Here is a 19,416-nt window from a genome sequence, read left to right on the forward strand (position 1 = left end):
CTAAGCCTTTTTAGCTCCAGGTTCAATCACCTCATTAAAAGCGCTAATGCTCTACAGAGCAACATCCAATAGCACCATGCTCTAAGCTCTGTGTTGTCATATGCTAAAGCATTCTTTTTTTACAGTTCATAATTGGTTTCAAAATAATTTACACCAGACCGACTAAAAGAATTTTAACACTTTTGTATTGCTAATGAAAGAAACAGAGCAGCTCAGTGCATCAATTCACAGGCTCAGAAGAATTTCTATCTCGAAAGGAGATTAAAGAAAACAAAAGCACTCCTTATGGTAGGAAATCACATCCCTCTTCCAACTGACTTTATTATGATGAACTGTAACTTGAGAGAATGATTAGTACAATACAGGCCACTGTTAAGTCAGATACAGGGCAGTGCACAGTAAGTAATAAGTGCTCCCCTTCTACAGAGAACCACTGGAGACTACCAAGAGAGATGGAGTCTGATCAGGAGGTCTGAAAGGGTATCGTTTTCCCCCCAGATTATGTCAATGAGATTTAACTTGATTATTTCAAAATTAAATCCAGAGTGTACTACATTGCACAGGCCTCTCTGTCTCTAAGACATTTCTTGGAAGAAAGTTGATAGTTCATAAAATGTTTTATGAACCCTTAAATGGACAACCATTGGGATTTTATTTTTTAATTTGCTTAGCAGATGCCCTTATCCAGAGTGACACACACTTAATATAAATCTTCTATATTGTAAATGAAAGGAACAATAACATTACTACCGTAAGGGGAGAAATACATTTAATAAAATAACAATGAGGCTAGCACATAAACTGGAAGAGTGTCACAGAAACAAAATTAAAAAACAATATACAGTACAGACATATATATTGTGGATAAATAGTAGTAATATAAACACACTGTAGGCACTGCATGTGTACAATGAAGAAGAGAAAATAACATTATTTTACTGTATCCTTGCATCTGCTATTAAGGTGCTGTTCTACAAATCTCATTACCTTGATGGAAGAGTCATAGGATGAACTAACTAGGAGGTTCTCTGTAAAGAACTGCAGTCCCCAGACTCCTTTTCTGTGACCTTCCAGAGTCTGGACATGGTTTCCATTGTGCAAAAGCCACACACAAATAGTTTTGTCTTTACTTCCACTGGCCACATACTTATCACAAACAGCCACACAGCAAACTCTAAAAAATATTGAATAATAAAATGATGTCTTTACATAATATCTTGATTATCCTGATCAAACTCAGTGTTCAATAAAATTGTGGATATACAATTCTGTGTGTATGCTTATAGAGGGTCTGGTCTGGCATCTGGAAGTCAAATTCTTCAACGAGCAGTTTCTTTTATACCAGAAAGAAAAGCTGTGTCTTAATCACAGCAAAAACAAGATCTCCTCTGAGTCATAATTATAAGGAATGAGTTCTACTTTTTGAGATAGCACATTTTCAATTTTCAAGGTCTTTGTCAAATTTCTTTAATCTCTTGCCCATGAAGTTAGAGTTTTATTACCACTATACACTTCTGCTAATTAAAGGAGTGGAGGGTAATACATAACAAGTAACAGTGCTCTTTGGTTTCACCTTTCTGAAATAATATTGGCAAAGGTTAAACTTGCACTTCTACTAAGAAGAACATCTCTATGCTTAATGCTTTGGGTTATATGACGAGAGCAGGTTGCAGAGGTAAAAACAGAAGATGTGCAGAAATAACATAACCTATTTAAAGAGCACTTGAAGACTTCTCCATCTGTGGATATTAGGTTTTTGAGAGGGCTTTGTTTGGTAGAAGCATACACACACAGAGTCACTTAAATTAACAGCATACAAAAGAGTTAATTTTATGTTTAAACTAATTTATGCACACAATAAAACATTTTTAACTGAAGGTAAAATTCAGGTTAATGTTCTCTAATCACAAAGTAACATTATTGTGTTATGAACACTAAAACACTAATGTAATTATATATATGTGTTTTTTACATGAATTACGCGTGATTATATCAATGTATGCAGTAAACAATGCATTACAGCATCTCTTACAACACTACACTAAAAGATACAGGTTGTGAACTTGGCTACACATCACAAAATTTGTTAGAAGCTAAGTAATGGTATAAATTAGGAAAAACAATGCAACTAAACACATACTTGAATTTTCTTCTTGAAAATGTTTTTTAATGATGCAAATCTATCTTGAAATGACTTTACAACTAAAAAAAAATCAAAGGAATTTAAGTGTTTCTTACACTGCTGTGTGGCCTTTCAGCTCCACTGTGTAACACCTTCCTCTTTTCCAGTTCTGTCTCAGACAGTAATCATTCTTAAAGACCCTCTTCCAACTTTCAGCCTGCTCTATCACAGGGATCCCTGAAAAAAAGCACCACCTGGCCTTTCGCTTTGAAATAATAACTGTAAAGTCATCCTATATTACAAATCAGCACAAGGCATCATACCATCACATCTGGTGCTGTTTTCTAACCAGACTATTTCTGCATTTTGCATTGGACCATTTTCCTTCAGAAAATAAAGAATAATTAAAGAAGGTATCCTCATGGAGGATTCTCAAGTAACGGACGTGTCACCCTTGAATTTCTGCATTGCAGCAACTAACAATGCTTCAGCCTTCTGTAATTCCCATGACAGTTGTGTGTGGGTTACTCCTGTACACTTTTCTTTAATGTGTCCGCAGGTCAGTTCAAACCCATCCGTGGCCAAAGTATCCTAGATGACAATTTAAAATCAATCGACCTTCAAACCTCTCAATAGTAATGGTTGACTTGAGCAGAGTGACAAAGCCTCCAGGCATTCCCTGTGTCAGTGGTACCAGCTTTACCACAATGGTCAGGGGAGCTCTTCAGTACGTGCGTTATTACATTTAAATTAATAAATAAAATATTGAAATAAAATTATCTGTCTTTCCTTGAAGTTCCTGCGCACATCAACACAACCTCTACTGCTGTTTGCTCAGTATCAAAAAGTGATCAATACAGTACATACAGTATATATATATATTTTGCCAGAAAACTAAGTACATTAAGTCAAACACAACAAACAATAATAGTTTCTATATGGCATGTTCACATAATGTGAATTTCTTCTTGATCAGTGATAAAGATAATACTGTCCTACTGCTCTTTATACATGTTCATTTTACAGTTAAGATCCAATATAAAACCTGTTTTTTTAAGTGCTACCTGATATGCCTCAACATATCTCAGCAGAAACCTGATTGATAGGGTAAATATAATGTGACCTATAAAAGCAACTAATATAGCCAACATGATATTTTACCTCCTTTGTAATATCATGTAAAATTCAGACATATAATTCAGCCATATAATTTTGCATACCTTGTAATTTTTTTTAATTTCACAGCCTTTTAATCTCAGCTTTACAGAGCCTATAAACTATACCCAGTTAATTTTCCAATCTAAATAGACACACTACAACAATTAAGGTTGAAAGCTTTTCATTGATCAGCACTAAGTAAGAGAGGGACGAGAAAGGTCTTACCCACTGTAGACTCCTTGCACTTGATCTGCCACAAGCGATTGCTGCCGCAACGTTTATACCATGTTTTACAAACCTGCATGGTTTGAAACAGAAGCAGTGCATTACACTGAAGTAACATTGTGTCATTTTATCATACAGAGAGCGCCAACTTTATAATTATCTATTAGCAGAAGAGTGAGGCAGGAGTCAGCCAGTCTAATGACCAAGTCTATGAAGAGGCCCTTCATTACAGTGCTTCTAGTGAAAGCTTACTTTTCTGTCATTAGATAGCTTTTTTGCTCAGTCATCAAGGAAACAACATTAAAAAACGTCACCGCTAAGCTTAGCACTTTCAGAATTCAATGATGTCATGCAAAAACAGTAATAAAAGAATTTAATTCGACACGTAATACTTTTCTCCATTTCAGTCTGTATAAAAAGGTTATTTTACCCACCCAAAATAGGCTTTTCTGTATTCTAAATATTCATGACACAGTATGAATCAAAATGTCTTAACTTCACACTTCAAGTAAAATGTGTTTTTAGCAACTAAAAATAACTATTTATTTTGCATAACGTCAGTGAATTTTACTATCCTGTGTGGTATTGTTACTGTTTACACGCTTTTTGGATGGTATAGAGAAGAAACCCACCCCCCAATGTCTTTGAATTTTGGTTTTAAAAGAACTGTTAAAGAAAAAATATATCAATCATATGAACTAATAAATGACAATCATTTGGAAGAGCAAATTGCATGAATGAATTTGGCTAACTTCCAATTCTAAATACACAGGATCTCCTTCATATGATTTCTTCTTAATGATGGCAGCACTAAATATAATGACTTTTTTTACACACAACATACAGCAAAGTAATCAGTAGGAGAGCATTTGATGATGCTTCCTGAAGCTCAGTCTGTTCATGTGTGCTAAACAACAGGCTTTCTCCGAATGACATAAATGTGAATGACTGAAGCATTAATAGCTTTTGTTGAGGTAAAGTGCTTCAACATAACATATCAAAGATATCTTTCAAAGACATTGGAAACCAGTGAATAAAAATGAATGCTGTATTGGAGGCTAGCAACTTTTCTCTACAAATACAATTACTCTTATGCTTTTGTATGGCAAATAAAACTTCTGAGCATGGCTAGCACGATTGCTGTTGCTAAGCATGACAAATTTGGAAGACACCTTTTGGAGAATTTCATACTGCTGGAAAGCTAATCGATGAAACCCAGGTTAACTAATGTCCAAAGATCGCACGTCTTTAAGTTTGGATATCTCTACTTCTGGCATTTATTTCTGAGACTGATAACAATTTTTTACCAAGAAGTTATGTGTGCCCTTTCATGGAGTAATTTTAAAATACATATTGATCAAACACGGCAATCTACACACTCCAAGCTTGCATATTTCTTAGTTCTCTGGACATAAAAGTGTATTGCAGTTCTGCACATAATTTGGATTTCTATCATCATGATTTAATAAACTATCACTGATGATGCAAACTGAGAATTAATCACAGTGCAACATTGGTTGACTCTCTGACCACTGAGGAGTAAAGTGCCCGAGATGTGTCAATTTTACTGAAATATAGAAAGTCTACAGTCAGTCATCAGTGAGTGATTTATCTTTAGAGCCAGAAATTGGATTTTGGTGGAGAATCGCGAAGGGTCAATGACAGGAACAAAGAGAATTATTAATGTGATCAATATCTTTCAAATTGCTTTGTGTCAGATGTGTCTAAAGGCATCTCTGTTTTTACAATAACCTTTTTTAACTGAAGTGTCAGCATTTTCAAATATATTTGTTTGGAGTTTTGTTTGCTACTATATCCACTGGCTATGATCTTGTATTTAAGGTACAGCTATCCTGCAGTTAAAAAAACATATGGAAGTCTCTACTTTGTCATGAATTTCTACTTCTAGTCCACATGCACAGTTTTTATGTGAACATACATACCGTACTGTACATATATTCTCTTTTAAGGATTTAATTGATATATACATACAGTATATACATCATGTATACTATACAAAAATGCTGGTATAACCAGTAAATAACTGAAAATAAATTGCAAAGTGGAAAAGGCTTCACACCATATTATCCATATACTGTATATTCTTACAATCGAAGAGCCAAAAATCTCTCACAATACATACAAATAAATGTTTTCTACACTACGAAGATGTTTCCACCAGTATAGATAAAACACTGCAATATTAGTAGGTTTTGTGTCATGATTTAACATTATTTCTTGTTTTCAACATCGCCCATTGTACAGAAATATTTCACTTAAGGTGAAAATTAATTCACCTTAAATAAATATTCCAAAGTATAAGTTCCTACTTATCGTCACCATCAAAACCAAAATGTCATCATCATCACTTTCCAGATTGAAAGCTCAGACTTGAAGTTCCTCACTGGTGAATTTCAGCTTGTGTTCAGTACTTCGTTGCTGGCTGTGAGTGGAAGTTTCTTCACAATCTGAAAGCTGATTGACAATTCTGTACATTCCCCCCAGTCTGTTCCTATATCAGTTTTGGGTGAGTAGTCATAGGACACATCTAATATTGTTCTTCCATTGTTTCCTAGAGCTGCAGTTCCTCAGGGGTGGGGGTTGTTTCAGTTTCTTCCCAATTTAGAATACCCAGGTACAAATATAATTTTATACAAAACAAAATTAATGCAACACAGAAAGCAACAGGAACACAGTAATCAGTTAAACTACCTTTACTCATTTCCTTTGGAAAGTTGAAGCTTTGTGACAAGGCAGTTGCTGAAGCATCTTGGACTACAACACAACATTATATTACATAACTCTATTGTAAATTAGATTGTGAATTTGACATTCCAATGTTGCAAAATATATGAAGCTCAATTTGTCCTTAATAGATTAAGAAGGTAATGTGGAAAAGTTCTAGCCTGGCTAGAAGATGCAATTATGGTAAAAAAAAATCTTTTGAAAACAATTAGCTTTAATGTAAATGCAATCAACTTATAACAAATTGCACTGGTTAAACACATTAGAACAGATTGCTGTACAAGGTTTTGGGTGGACATGATGAATTAATTTGAAATAGAATGCTTCTGGTAAAATCAATCTGCCTTATTCCAGCCATCCTCAAAACCTATATGCATTATTTAAGCTATTTAATTAAAAACCCTGTCCTTTGACTCTTACTGTAATACACGAAGAATCAAATCACATTTCAGTGTTAGATCTCCAAGTGAAAGACCTTCCACAAGGAAGAACAAAATTAGAAGTATGCGATGTGAATTGCTTTTGTTTTAAGAATTAAATTGCTGAATGTGGTTACTGTGGAACGTTTCCTGTTTATGAAATCAAAATGATTCAATTCATTTACATTAAAAAAAATTCAACATCTCACTGAAGTCTAAATTTTCTACCACATTTCAATTCTTTTTTTCTTGTTTCAGTCACTGTAATCAATTTTAAAATATCAGCAAATCTGTTCAACAATGTTTCCAAATGAATAAAAATGCTATGAACATTTCATATTTAAAGAACCAGCACTGGCCCACACTGCCACCATGTGGTCAAATACATCCATCCACCCATTTTCAGTGGCAACATCGTCCTTAATCATGCTGCCATCAGCAAGAGCCGAATCTTACAGTCACAAAGCATAAGGTTTATAACGCGATTATGACGTGGATGGGACACCGGCCCAATGTGGTCAAATCACTCAGTGACTTTCTTTTGTGTAAGGCCTGGAATTACACCATGCACAAAAAGTAAATTTTATAGGTAGGTGTTTCTAATAGATACGATAAGAGATAGGAAGCAATGTGAAGACTACTATACTTCTAATTATGAGTAATGTGCAGCAATATGAAGCAGTTCTCACTTAAAATGTAGCTCATTTAAATGGATTTCTATTGTTTTTTAGTGCAAAAAAGCACTGGAAAGATAGTCTAACTATGTAAAGCCATTCCTTTTTTCTTGTCTTTAAAAATTTGTGGAAAAAGAAATGCTATTTAGACCAGTTTACTTATAACATTCATCCTTCCATTCTTAGCTTTATCCAGTTATTCCAGGAGGCAAGAGGTGCAAGCAGGATCCTGTACAGAACACACACAGACACAAATGCACACACTCACACCAGGGCCAGTTTCCCCAGAAGCCGATTAGCCTAACAGCATGTCTTTGGATTTCCTGTTGGAGAACTGAGCACCCAATGGAACCTGACACAAACACAGGGAGAAACATACAAACCTCACGCAAATATCACCCCAGGAACTGAACCCAGAGCCCCAGAGATACAAGACAGCAATGATAACCACTGCACCACCATGTCGCCCTGGTTTCCTTATAAGTTTTTAATAACAATCTGTAAAATTAGGATGAATCTAATAATTAGGATTAATTATTTGTTCCTAAATACTGAATGCATTTTTATAGAAAAGTCTTTTCAAATAATCAAGCAGAATTTGGCTTGGCATGTACCTGGCTAGTCAAGAGGAGTTCTCTTGGAGACAGAAAAGACAAAATCTTTAGGGACAGCTTCTTTGGAAGAAGACCAATAAAATCCCGATAGCACTTTACCTAAAAAGAAAGAGAAGACGTAAACTAGGGTTACTGATAAAAAATGAAGCTGTCTTTGAGAAGAAATAGAGAAATAAGAACATGATACTTACGGATTTACTTATGAAAGGACACGATATCTAAAAAATTAGCAACATAAATTGCTAACTGCAAATAGAAAAGTATTACCTATGTACTTTTACAAGACTAAGGAAGAATAAAGAGCACTCTCCAGTAGGAATAGACACTTACTGTTAAAAATGTCAAAATATAATAATGCTGCCTTAAATCCAAAAGCAGTAATAGTTTCTTGAGCAGGTGATTCCTTTGTGCATCTGGAAGGAAACAAAAAAAGTGTCATTGATTTATTTTGTTCTTTATCTTGTGTCTGAATGAGAAAGCATTCACCTGGATATTAAAATATGCAACAGACATTGTATGCATTATTTGTTTTAATTAGGGGAGAATTCAAAACTCAGATAAAAGTGTTTGGTTTTATTTGCACTATTACCCAGTAAAGGACACCGAAACAGCTCCTGAGGAAAAGAAAGAAAGCCATAATTCCACAGCATGTGAGACAGTCCTGAATACAAGCTATTCAGTTGCAAGGCAGGTCTCAAAGCACATGGGAGTTTCACCGCATCAATGGGTGAAAAAACTGAACAGACACTGTCTGAGCTTTAAGATAAAATTTATAACTCTTTGGTACTGGACAGTTAAGCATATTGTGATACTGGATAATATATAATGCGAAGATAGAAATGCACTCCAGTGCACTTGTTATTACAGGCATGAATCACATGCCTCGTACAAAGGAGGACACAGAAGTACACATATTGTATAATCAAGTGAAATGTCATTCTATTTTCCAAATAGGATTAGTGCTGTCTGTATTCAACTCCTCTCTCAGATGTATAGTTCCTAATTACTGTAGTTTAATAAGGGAGGAATGCTTTCTCTACATCTGAGGGGCAGTTTTTATCTGATACTGTAGCTTTCTGGCCCCATCCTACCAGCGATGGTACAAGAAGATATTCTTTCCGCCAATAGATAAACTACTTGAGAAGTTTGGATGTTGAAGATGTTACACTGATTTCCCAGATTACAGTCCTTCGGTTTTAGATGTTTGGATTTTGAAGATGTTACAGTGATTCCAAAGATTACACTCCTTCCTTTACTCTGAGTTAGAATTGTCCCCTGTAAGCCGTAAATGTACCACTCCACTCCCTGAAAGACACAATCCAGCAGGTTTCCAAGGTCTTTTTAAACCATTTAGAGTGGAAGACCTTTGAAAAGTGTTAACTTGGCCCAATTGAATTTAAGATTAGCTCAATTATGTCATTAAGAACAGAAGTAAGTGAAAACCACCAGACACTGAAGACCTCCAGGACTGAAGTTGAACAGCACTGCTGTAAATACTTTAGCTTTGTGTATATGTGTTTGGTGGAGTTTTATAATAACATTTTACCTCTAGCATTTTGTCCCTGTTCACCTACAGGAAGGATAAAATGTTAGCTGTGATTCTTTTTCAGTCTTTTTAATCCTGAAGTACACATCTACTGTACCTCTGCAAAAACAAAAGGGCTCTGAAACAACATTAGAGCATGAAAGTATGGATCTTTTTCGTTGAACAGATAAGTTAATTGTCCGTGTAAGCTTATGATTATACAGCCCTGGGGTGTCACACAATGAGTAACAGACCAATTATTTCCATGGCTTCTTTCAGATAAATTAGGGATATAAACACATTTTTTTAATGAGGGCCTTTTATTTCAGACACATCACACACATGTGCTCAGATGAAAAGCAATTTAAAAATAAACCACAAGCACGTTCCAAAGACAAACAATTCTTCAGCACTATAATGTGAACCATGGCTCTGTTTTGTGGACGGTTGTTTAATTAAAACCATGGTTTCAGTTTCAGCTCCAAAGCCCTAATGGAAGAAACTGGCATCACTGAGGAGAGTGTGTTAGTCAGCAGGACTGTAAGGCAGTAAGGGGCTAAGTACTGTAACAGAGAAACCTTCTGTTTCAAAGCATTTTTGAATCCAAGGATCCTAAATTAATCGAGCTCATTGCGAATGCAGGGTAACTACTGCACTGGAGCACTTGGAGTTCTGCTGATTGAAAGAGAGCAGTCTAACAAAGCCCCAATGCATGATTTCCTTTCCACATGGGTACGGCTGAGCAGAACGTGCAACAGAAAATAAAGATGCCATTTGAAGAGCTGCGCCTCCTGATTTGAATGGAGTTATGATAAAAATGGAAATTCCTCTTCGCGCAATGAGCCATTCTGTTTACAGTCAGCTCTCAGCAGACTTTACAGGGAGCGACTTCTATTATATTGTGATGCTGTTAGGTATGGTGAAAAATAGAAAATTGGATTGGAAAGCTCCCTGATGCGAGATTTCTCCTCCAAGAAGGTAATATAATGCTATCATATACTCCTAAGCTGTTTATATCAACAGTGGTAACCATTTTTTTTGCTGAGGAGGGATGCTACGCACCTCATTAAACTCTGAATTGAATTCCCAGCAAGGGCAATCTTGATGGAGAGAAGGCTAATAATCGGGCTCTTGTAAACTCAAAGGTTAAGGAAAGAAGAACAGTTTTCACTTTATATTTTTTTCTGAAATCCTTCCACCTTTTTTATGCTCTCCCACACAGCAAACTATTGCTGCTTCATGACCCAAACACCAGTTACAATGCCAAACACAAGCAAAAGATCTTAAGTAGGTGGGACTGGAAGAATCTCTATTCAACAACAACAACAAAAATCGTCCCTATGAGCTTCTTAATGTTACTTTACAGAATCGTTACTTTATACTTGTTCATAAATTGTTTTCTGTAAGCCATTTAGGCAATTCTGGACCACAGGAACATCCCCCCACAGCCAGAATAGTGATATCCTGTACTGTATAAAACCTAAAGAATAGCAATGAGATTATATTACAATCATACAGTCATCTAAATGACAGATGGGTGAAACCTGTAATGCAGTAACAAAGGATACACTGGGAAATAGCTTGTGAACTGTATATGTACATTCAAAAATGTGCATTACTTTCCTAAAATACCATTTTTACTGTTGACACAATTAATTTATTTCAGAATACTTCAAATACCACTTAATCTAATATTGATTATGTTATGGTTTACATCTTTAACTATTCTCCAGTGGTGAGAAATAGGAAAAAACGTACTGTATATTTACAGAGAACCAGAGAAGCACCGATTTATTTAAATTAAGCTATATGCCATTTTTATCATTTCCAGAATATTGTTTTAGCTTCCTTGCAATCCAACCACATGAAAGCTTTGCCGTTTTAGGATGAACAAACTTCTGTTGAGCAACACTGTCATCTTGTGGACAAAGGCATATGCTGGCTAATGTCTATGCACTTAGAGCTAAAATTAAGCAACACTGCTTCTGTCAAGGCCAGGACCATGGAGGAATGGAAGTTACCCAAAAGCTCTTGTGTACTGTGTCCTCTATTCTGGTCCTGGGCACTCTATCTGTAGATGCTGCATGTACAGTACTCTGTTTGTGTAGGTTTTCTACGGGTGCTCTGCTTTAGTTCCCAGTGACAAGTTTCTGTTAGGTAAATCCATTTTCTTACCCCTTTACCAATACAGGGTCGGGAGGGGTGTGGAGCCAGCGATGAGTTCAAGGTGAGATACACCCAGACAGGACATTAGTCCATCGCAGGATAGACACAGACACAGACTCTCACACATTCACATCATGGCCAATTCACCCAGAAGCCAATTAACTTACCAGTATGTCTTTGGACTGTGGGAGAAAACCAGAGCAACTGGTGATGATCCACACCAAAGCACAGTAAAAACACTACATAATGCTACAAATTTTAATTAGGAAAGATTAGGATTTACCAATCTCTGAAATTGTAAAGAATAAAGCAACACATGGAATCTGACTATTAGAGACTTCCAATATATTGAAGATGAAGAATGATGCATACCATTCCACTGATGTTCATACATTTCAATAATCTGTCCAGGCTTGGGACTAACTCTTCTTCGAGGTAAAACTTTCTTCCCCTTTTTTAGAAAGATCATCTGTAACAACAAGTTCAAAATACTGTAGAGGTGATGGAACCTAAATTAAAAGAAGTATCTGTTACTTTCTTACATTTCAGCTTCAAAACTATAATTTTGTTATTCACTAACAGAGTATCCAAAAGTAAAAGCTACCTGCTCATGACTAGGGTTTACCTCCTGTGACCACATGAATGTCCTCTGTGCTAGGCGGAGGTCTTCACAGCAGGGAAGGGCATCTAGCTGGGGTTCAGATCTGTTTTTCAGAAAATCCTCCTGGCTACATAATTTGGGTAATCTGAGGATGGAAGTACAAATGTTTTAAAAAATGAAATGAAATCCAGATTTATATGTTGAAAATATATATGTATGCTCCGAAACCCAGTTGGGTAGGAACACAGCCTGGTGAAAGATGAATGTAAAAATACTCAAATGAAGAAAACTACAGTATTTAAGATAGATTTATGATCTTTAGGCTGGTGAAAATGTGTTGGGATTATTTATATATTTCATATCTATTTTAAGAATATGTGTTATTGTAGTCCAGTCAATTTTAGGCTGATTTTCCATACTGTTAACTTTTAAGATAACTGCTGTTTTAATTTAACATTTTTGTACTTATTTAAATAAATCATAAAATAAATGTTAGAATAATGTTAGTGGATTTTAATATTTTACAGTTTCGTATGCTTTATCCACGACGTTGTGCCTTTCTGTCTTTAATACTGTTGAGAATAGTACCTGATTCGCTGTTCTTCGTACTCTTTCACTGGACCAGTCCCCAGCCTCTCTGTTTGCTCTTGTGTGTGTTGACCGTTCGAGGTGAATCTCCTCACGTCATCCAGATCTCTCAGAAAGACACTGGGGACCCGGAAAAGCCGACCCATCCGCCCACCTTTAAACCACCTGCTGAGCCTACGGCTGAACTCGGTGCTGATGGGACTCAGCTGGAACTCAGGAAAAGCCATTCTAGCTTTAAAAAAGACGAAGGAGAGACATAACAAGACATTCCCAGACAGAATTTCGCTTTTCAAGAATTTCTCCTTATGCAAAATAACACTGAGTACATTGTTTACACTGATGCATGTAAAACATTGCATCAACATTGAGGGGTTTCTACAGAGTCTATAGCTAAAGGTGAGATTATGTGTCACCACCCCACTGTTAACTTTGAAGAACACGTGAGTAGAACATTCACTCCCATCGCTTTTCATTTGCATGCTCCTGAAAAATATTGTGACTGCAGAAACAGAAAACTCAAGAAAAGCACCACAATAGCTAGCACCACAATATGTACAAGACAAACGTGTGAAACCGTAAATTACCGGTGTACATGAAGTCCCTGTGACAGACTGGCTGGAGAATAGTCCACAGCAACTGGATCTGAGAAAACTGACTGCGAATCAGCAGCTGCTCCAGTATCCTGCACCTCTGCAATTTAAAATGCTTTTCAATGAACAGAACATCAGCTTGCATTCACTTAAAAATGCAGACTGATTCACAACACTTTTCAACAATGAAGACTTCTACAAGACCTATTGTTTTATTGGACCTCAGTATTTAAATGCACAGCTTTAATAGGAGGATCATGATGCTTCTTTCAACTTGACTACTAATCATCAGGTAACAAGTTGCAGCTGTTTTATTTATGTGCTCCTGGTTATCCTTTAATTCACTTACGTGATGCAGTTTTATGTGATTCTATCTATACAAACTACACTTTGCCATTACTCAGTCATATTTAAGTTACTATATATACAGTACTGTATATTAATATACCTTAAGTATATTTCATAAATGTAAATCAGAATTTAGCAAGTATTGAATGTGCTTTCTATAAATGCACAGTTTACAAACCATTGGATGGTTGTACTCTTCTATCTGTTCCAATATTTTCTCCAATTGGCTTTCATAATCCTTTTCCAGAAAGGCTTCCTGCTGAAAAGGCAGATTTCTCTGTGTTTTCTCCATGGCTACCTGTAAAAGCAGCACACAGTTTAAATTTACTGTACATTCAGTGCAGTAAAGCCCTAGACAATATAGTTCTACTGTATATATACTGTAAATATATATACATACAAGTGACATTATATTTTCCTCCTTCTGTGTCTGAACGTGATGTATCTTTAAATATAAGTGAAACCTTTTTCTGATTAATTTGATAGTTTTAAGAAGATAAATTATATTTTCGTATATCGATAAAAACTAGTGTCTTGAAATGCCCTCATCGAGAATTAATCTCGAATCACATTAACAGAATGTATCAGATTGGTAAATGCGAATCTATTAAAAGCATTACCTGTAAATCTGGTCCTTTAACAAGAGAATAGTAACTTGATCAATATAATAAATTATGCATGTATATTTATCCACTTTATATTATTTATAACATTTTACTAGTGGACTGGATTTAACATGAGTAAACGCTTTGACATCACTTATCCCAAAAAAAATTTTTGAAAGTGTGCAACACGTCCACTGTGAATTAACACAATTAAAACTGTGGAATTTTCTACCTACCTTGTGAACTTAATTACATGAAATGAATCATAATATGTTTACAGCTCCGTACAGGTTAACATATGCCTTCCAAGTAAATGCTCAAAGTAAATACCTACCCGGATTCCGATTGGCTACAGTGTCACCTGGAAACCGTGGATACTTTATAAAGAACTTGCAGGCACCTAGGTCCGGAGCAAATACTTCCTGCTTCCTTTTACAAAAGGTAAAACATACTTTGTCACGGGTATCGATGATCAGAAGGACAGGGTTTCAGAGTTATTATTATTATTATTATTATTATTAGTAGTAGTAGTAGTAGTAGTAGTGTAGTTGTTCAATTAGCATAGCCTTTATAATTTAAGATTTTATTACTGTTGCTAGTTAATTTTTAACGTGGTTAGAAATCATATTGACTATATATATAATGACTATACTGTATTGACTGACTATAAACGTATGTACATTAACAGTAGCTTTGCTGTCTATTCTAATTACTACTTTAATGCCAGTCGTGCTTTTGACTGAAATTAAGCATGGGAGCGTGTGTAACCCGTCGTGTGAAACTGTACATATTTCAGACGTTCAGGTGCTTAAGAGTTCGTTTCTTCTTCTCTGGTGCAGAGGCGATATTTCACATTTTTAGTCATGCTGGCGCTTTAAGACAGCAGGATCTTGATGTCTGAAGGAGGGACTAGGGCCCTGCATTTCTAGTCTGACGTGTGCATTAAGAGATAGGGGTTAGGGAGCGTGCGATTTGGAAAGGATGGGGAAGAGGGTAGTTCCGTGCTGCAAAACGCAATGTTTCGACTGTGGAATCTTCCTTGAGTGTTCGGTTCCACGGCCCGACGCGTTCATTGTGTCGCTGTTTCTTATATGATTTTCGCGTGAAATGGACCTACTTGTTCCGTATTAGGCGTGGTAAAAAGAAACACAACACAAGGAAGATAACCGGTTTTTCGTACTGCGGGGCTAATAGTTGGGGCAGGGTTTGGAATTTCTTCTGCCTTTGTTGTAAGGATTCGTGTGTGGAGTGACGTTTTTTTTTTTTGCTAAAGTATCTTCACAGAGGTTTGCGACCACGCCTACATGGTTGTGGACTCGAAACGCCTGGTTTTTCAGTGAGGCTGGTAGGTGGGAGGACTCAGGAAGTTGACAAGGAAGGAAAAGAGCCCTCGTACGTGTGAAAGGTCGTGGGCACCGCGTACAGTCATCACATGTAAAACGTTTCGCTTATTTTGTGCTTCTTTGTTTTGTCATGAACAGGACCCAGTTGAAGCGTTCGAAAATTTTGAAAATGGCCCTTATGCAGTCTGATTCTTTGGACCAAGAAGGAAAAACGGATTCTTTCTTAATGAAAGCCATTAAAATAGCCTTAGTGGTTGCTCTTTATTGGTTCATATCAATTACCATGGTTTTTCTAAATAAATACCTTCTGGACAGCCCTGCCTTAAAACTGGACGCCCCTCTGTTCGTGACATTTTTCCAATGCTTCGTGACTGTGGGGCTTTGCTGGTGTATGAGTCTGCTGTCCAGGTTGTGTCCGACGTCTGTGGAGTTCCCGTCTGTCAAACTCGACCTCAAGATGTCCAGAGAGATCCTGCCCTTGTCTGTTGTGTTCATCGGAATGATCACATTCAACAACCTGTGCTTGAAATATGTCGGGGTGGCATTCTACAATGTTGGGAGATCGCTGACCACTGTATTCAACGTGTTAATGTCCTATTTAATTATCAAGCAAACCACGTCTTCCTATGCCTTACTCTGCTGTGGAGTCATAATAGGTACAGTATGCTGTTCTTATTTATTTTCTTCGTTCTTTATTTTATCACCTGCTTTTACTGGAGGCGCGCTGTCACGTTAGACACACAGTGTCCCGTAATGGTAAATTATTCTGCAGGCAGTCTTATTGTCTTCCTTTGGAACAAGGCTTCATATAAGTGATTAACACGCAGACATGCCCGTACTTCCTAAATAAAGCACTTTGCAATGTGAATCCAGCACGTTGTGTCAACCAGCACAGCTCTGAAGTAAGGCTGAAAACTGTCCAAGTATGTTTGCATCTACTCTTTATATATTTTGCCGGTTATAAATATATATTGGTATACAGAAAAAGTCATTACCATTTAGAAAGTTATTGAACTAATGATTTTAATAAAAATTTGTTTTAACCAATGATGTGCTCTTGGGTCTTGAAATCATTTGTCCTTAACCTTTTTTGATTAATAAAATCATAAACTCACTGTTCAGCATTAATCCCTTGGCTGAAGCTCTGCAGGATGATTCCTGCTTTTCCAATAGTATTGATTTCTGAAGAAATAAGTCCAGTAAATTTGACAACAAAGACATAGAATTCAATTAATTTTACATAAATCAAACAAAAGTAAAACGGTGCTTGATTATAAATCTTCCTCGAACGCTTAAATATTTGTTGTTGTTTTTAAACAGGAGAACTTTTGTGTGCAAGAACTAGGTTGTGAGCATCATCTACCACTGGAAGCTTTTTTTAAAAATCTTGTAGCAATTCTACATTAATGGCTATACAAGTCATAGTCATAGCTGTGCTTCAAACTGTAAGCGCAAACTGTATGTGGAGGGCAAAGGTAACCCATAACCTAATTTTTTTTTGTTCTCCTTGTTTCTGCACAGGAGGCTTTTGGTTAGGTGTGGATCAAGAAGGGGCAGCCGGGTCACTGTCCTGGACAGGAATCATGTTTGGAGTTCTTGCCAGCCTGTGCGTTTCACTCAACGCCATCTATACCAAGAAAGTGATGCCGGTCGTGGATGGCAGCATATGGAAACTAACCTATTATAACAACGTCAACGCCTGCTTCCTGTTCATTCCCCTCATTGTGGTCTTTGGGGAATTTAAAACACTCTTCTACTTCGACAAATTAGACAGCTGGTACTTTTGGGGTATGATGACCTTGGGAGGGGTCTTCGGCTTTGCTATTGGCTATGTCACTGGCCTTCAGATTAAGTTCACAAGTCCATTGACACACAATGTGTCAGGCACTGCAAAGGCTTGTGCTCAGACAGTCTTGGCTGTTATCTACTCTGAGGATACCAAGAGCCTTTTGTGGTGGACTAGCAACCTAATGGTATTGGCTGGCTCTTTTGCCTATACCTGGGTCAAAGGACTGGAAATGAAGAAACTTCAGCAAGACCCACAGACTAAAAGCACTACTGCCAAAAATGACTCAGGTATTTAGAGTGCAGACCAGGAGCCATATAAGCAAACATGTGATGAGTCTCCAAAGTGCTTTTTGGATCTTTTCTATTGTGAATTGTACAACTGATGCTCAGACTGCAAGTAGGAAAAGCCCTGGCATCAAACTGTGGATGAAAAAGAAGATTTCTGAACTGTTTAAACCTGTTTGTTTGTTTTGTAGTTGTAAAATTACTTTAGCTAAAGAAAAAAAATATTTTTTAAGTTTCTTTAAAAGTCTGTAAATAAAGAACATTTTAAGAGGTGTGTAAGATATCTCTTTATTTTAATGACTAGTTGTGTAATATTTCTGTCCAAGCAAAGTAATAAATCAAATATCTAAAACAAACCTTGAAAAGTACGAGCTGTATTGTACATTATTTTACTCAAGTGATTGAAATGAATCTTCATCATAACATAATACAAAGAAAAAAATAATTAGGACATTGATCATCTTTGCCAACAGAGCCCCCTTATATCACGTTCCTGGCTCTTGTGTATATATATATACTCACAGATGCCCCTCTGCATGGTGCACAGCTGCTTTGATGGAGGCAGTGGTGAAGCTGGTAAGTGGGTCTGAGGCTGCCAGATGGTCTCGGTGTGTTACTTAGTCACCAGGCCCCTCTTGGACAGGAGGTGGTTCCTGCTGCCTTCACACCTCCCATGGCTCCATCCCTGGCAGGAATGGGGGTGCCCTCTCTCTGACGGCCTCAGCAGTTGGAGACGTGTAGGATGCAACCCTGGAAATGAAGGTGAGCCCCACGTCCAGCCAGTCCTACAGGCAGCCTTCTCCCTCCTGTGCTCCCGGACCTCGATCTGAGCCCAACCCCCAGCCAAGTTCACAGAAGTTCTCCCTGGTGTTGAGAGAGTGACTGCAGCTATCCTGGCTAGTGGAACCGCAGCACTGTCATTTCATCTACCTGATCCTGTTGGTTCCCCCCTCGGTGACCACATGGCAACCCTGTAGTCCTGGATTTCCTGGATGGGCTTCAGTCCTCCTGGGAAAACCTGGTATCTGCCCTTGTGAGATCACTGCGATTCAATGTGTTAATTTACACTGCCATCATTAGGTCCCCAATGTATCTCAACAAAGTGCCGAATATCAGAGTCTCCTTTATGAGACATTGGGGTTGAAGGCTTTTGCTGTTAATGTGGCCAGTGTTTTACTGAATCCATCTCACACTGGCCTGTGTTATTGTGGGGATGATGGGTTTCACCTTTAACAAACTACAGACTAAACTGCTACCCTGCCCATCTGACATGATTTAGTGCACAGGCACCAGTGTTAAATCTGAAACATCATTTCTAGAATCGAAGATGTCATATCCACACATTATTTCAAAGACCATTAGACAAGGCAGAAAAATGCTAGGTGGATCACCACAGTTCAGTGCTAGATGTGTGATTTATTTCTTAGCTTTTTGGATGGTATTCTAGACCTTACACAAGTATGTAAATTGAGGACTGGATAAAAAAACTTTCCAAGGTAGTTTGCTAAATTGTTTAATTAAGTATTGTCCCATTTTAGTGATGGTATGTTTTAAATTAATTTCCAGCATGCTTCACTGAAGTAATATTTAAAATGTGTAACACTGGACACACCAGGCACA

General features: G+C 37.1%; 2 protein-coding genes across 4 annotated transcripts; one reads left to right on the forward strand and one right to left on the reverse strand.

The window, feature by feature from the left end:
• Positions 1 to 14,687, reverse strand: LOC107076033 (F-box and WD repeat domain-containing 11-A-like). Its single transcript, XM_069181866.1, has 12 exons — positions 14,613 to 14,687; positions 13,954 to 14,069; positions 13,422 to 13,527; positions 12,838 to 13,069; positions 12,253 to 12,394; positions 12,021 to 12,117; positions 8,288 to 8,370; positions 7,958 to 8,056; positions 3,506 to 3,578; positions 2,239 to 2,359; positions 988 to 1,174; positions 1 to 51 (listed from the first exon to the last, which is right to left on the reverse strand). Exons 2-12 carry the CDS (start codon positions 14,065 to 14,067, stop codon positions 1 to 3), a joined length of 1,305 nt encoding a protein of 434 aa, XP_069037967.1. The 5' UTR covers positions 14,068 to 14,069; positions 14,613 to 14,687.
• A 55-nt stretch (positions 14,688 to 14,742) lies between these two features.
• On the forward strand, positions 14,743 to 18,070 carry slc35c1 (solute carrier family 35 member C1). Of its 3 annotated transcripts, none has more exons than XM_015339358.2 (3): positions 14,743 to 14,821; positions 15,862 to 16,379; positions 17,245 to 18,070. In XM_015339358.2, the coding sequence occupies exons 2-3, from the start codon at positions 15,893 to 15,895 to the stop codon at positions 17,805 to 17,807; spliced, it is 1,050 nt and encodes a 349-aa protein (XP_015194844.1). In that variant the 5' UTR covers positions 14,743 to 14,821; positions 15,862 to 15,892; the 3' UTR covers positions 17,808 to 18,070. The 3 variants fall into 3 exon arrangements, with proteins under 3 accessions (XP_015194844.1, XP_015194845.1, XP_006643181.1); XM_015339359.2 differs by lacking the exon at positions 14,743 to 14,821 and adding an exon at positions 15,008 to 15,772; XM_006643118.3 differs by lacking the exon at positions 14,743 to 14,821 and having other exon boundaries at positions 15,009 to 16,379.
• Positions 18,071 to 19,416: the final 1,346 nt, after the last annotated feature.

This window comes from Lepisosteus oculatus, chromosome 21 (assembly GCF_040954835.1).
Source record: "Lepisosteus oculatus isolate fLepOcu1 chromosome 21, fLepOcu1.hap2, whole genome shotgun sequence".
NCBI classification, from domain to species: Eukaryota; Metazoa; Chordata; class Actinopteri; order Semionotiformes; family Lepisosteidae; genus Lepisosteus; species Lepisosteus oculatus.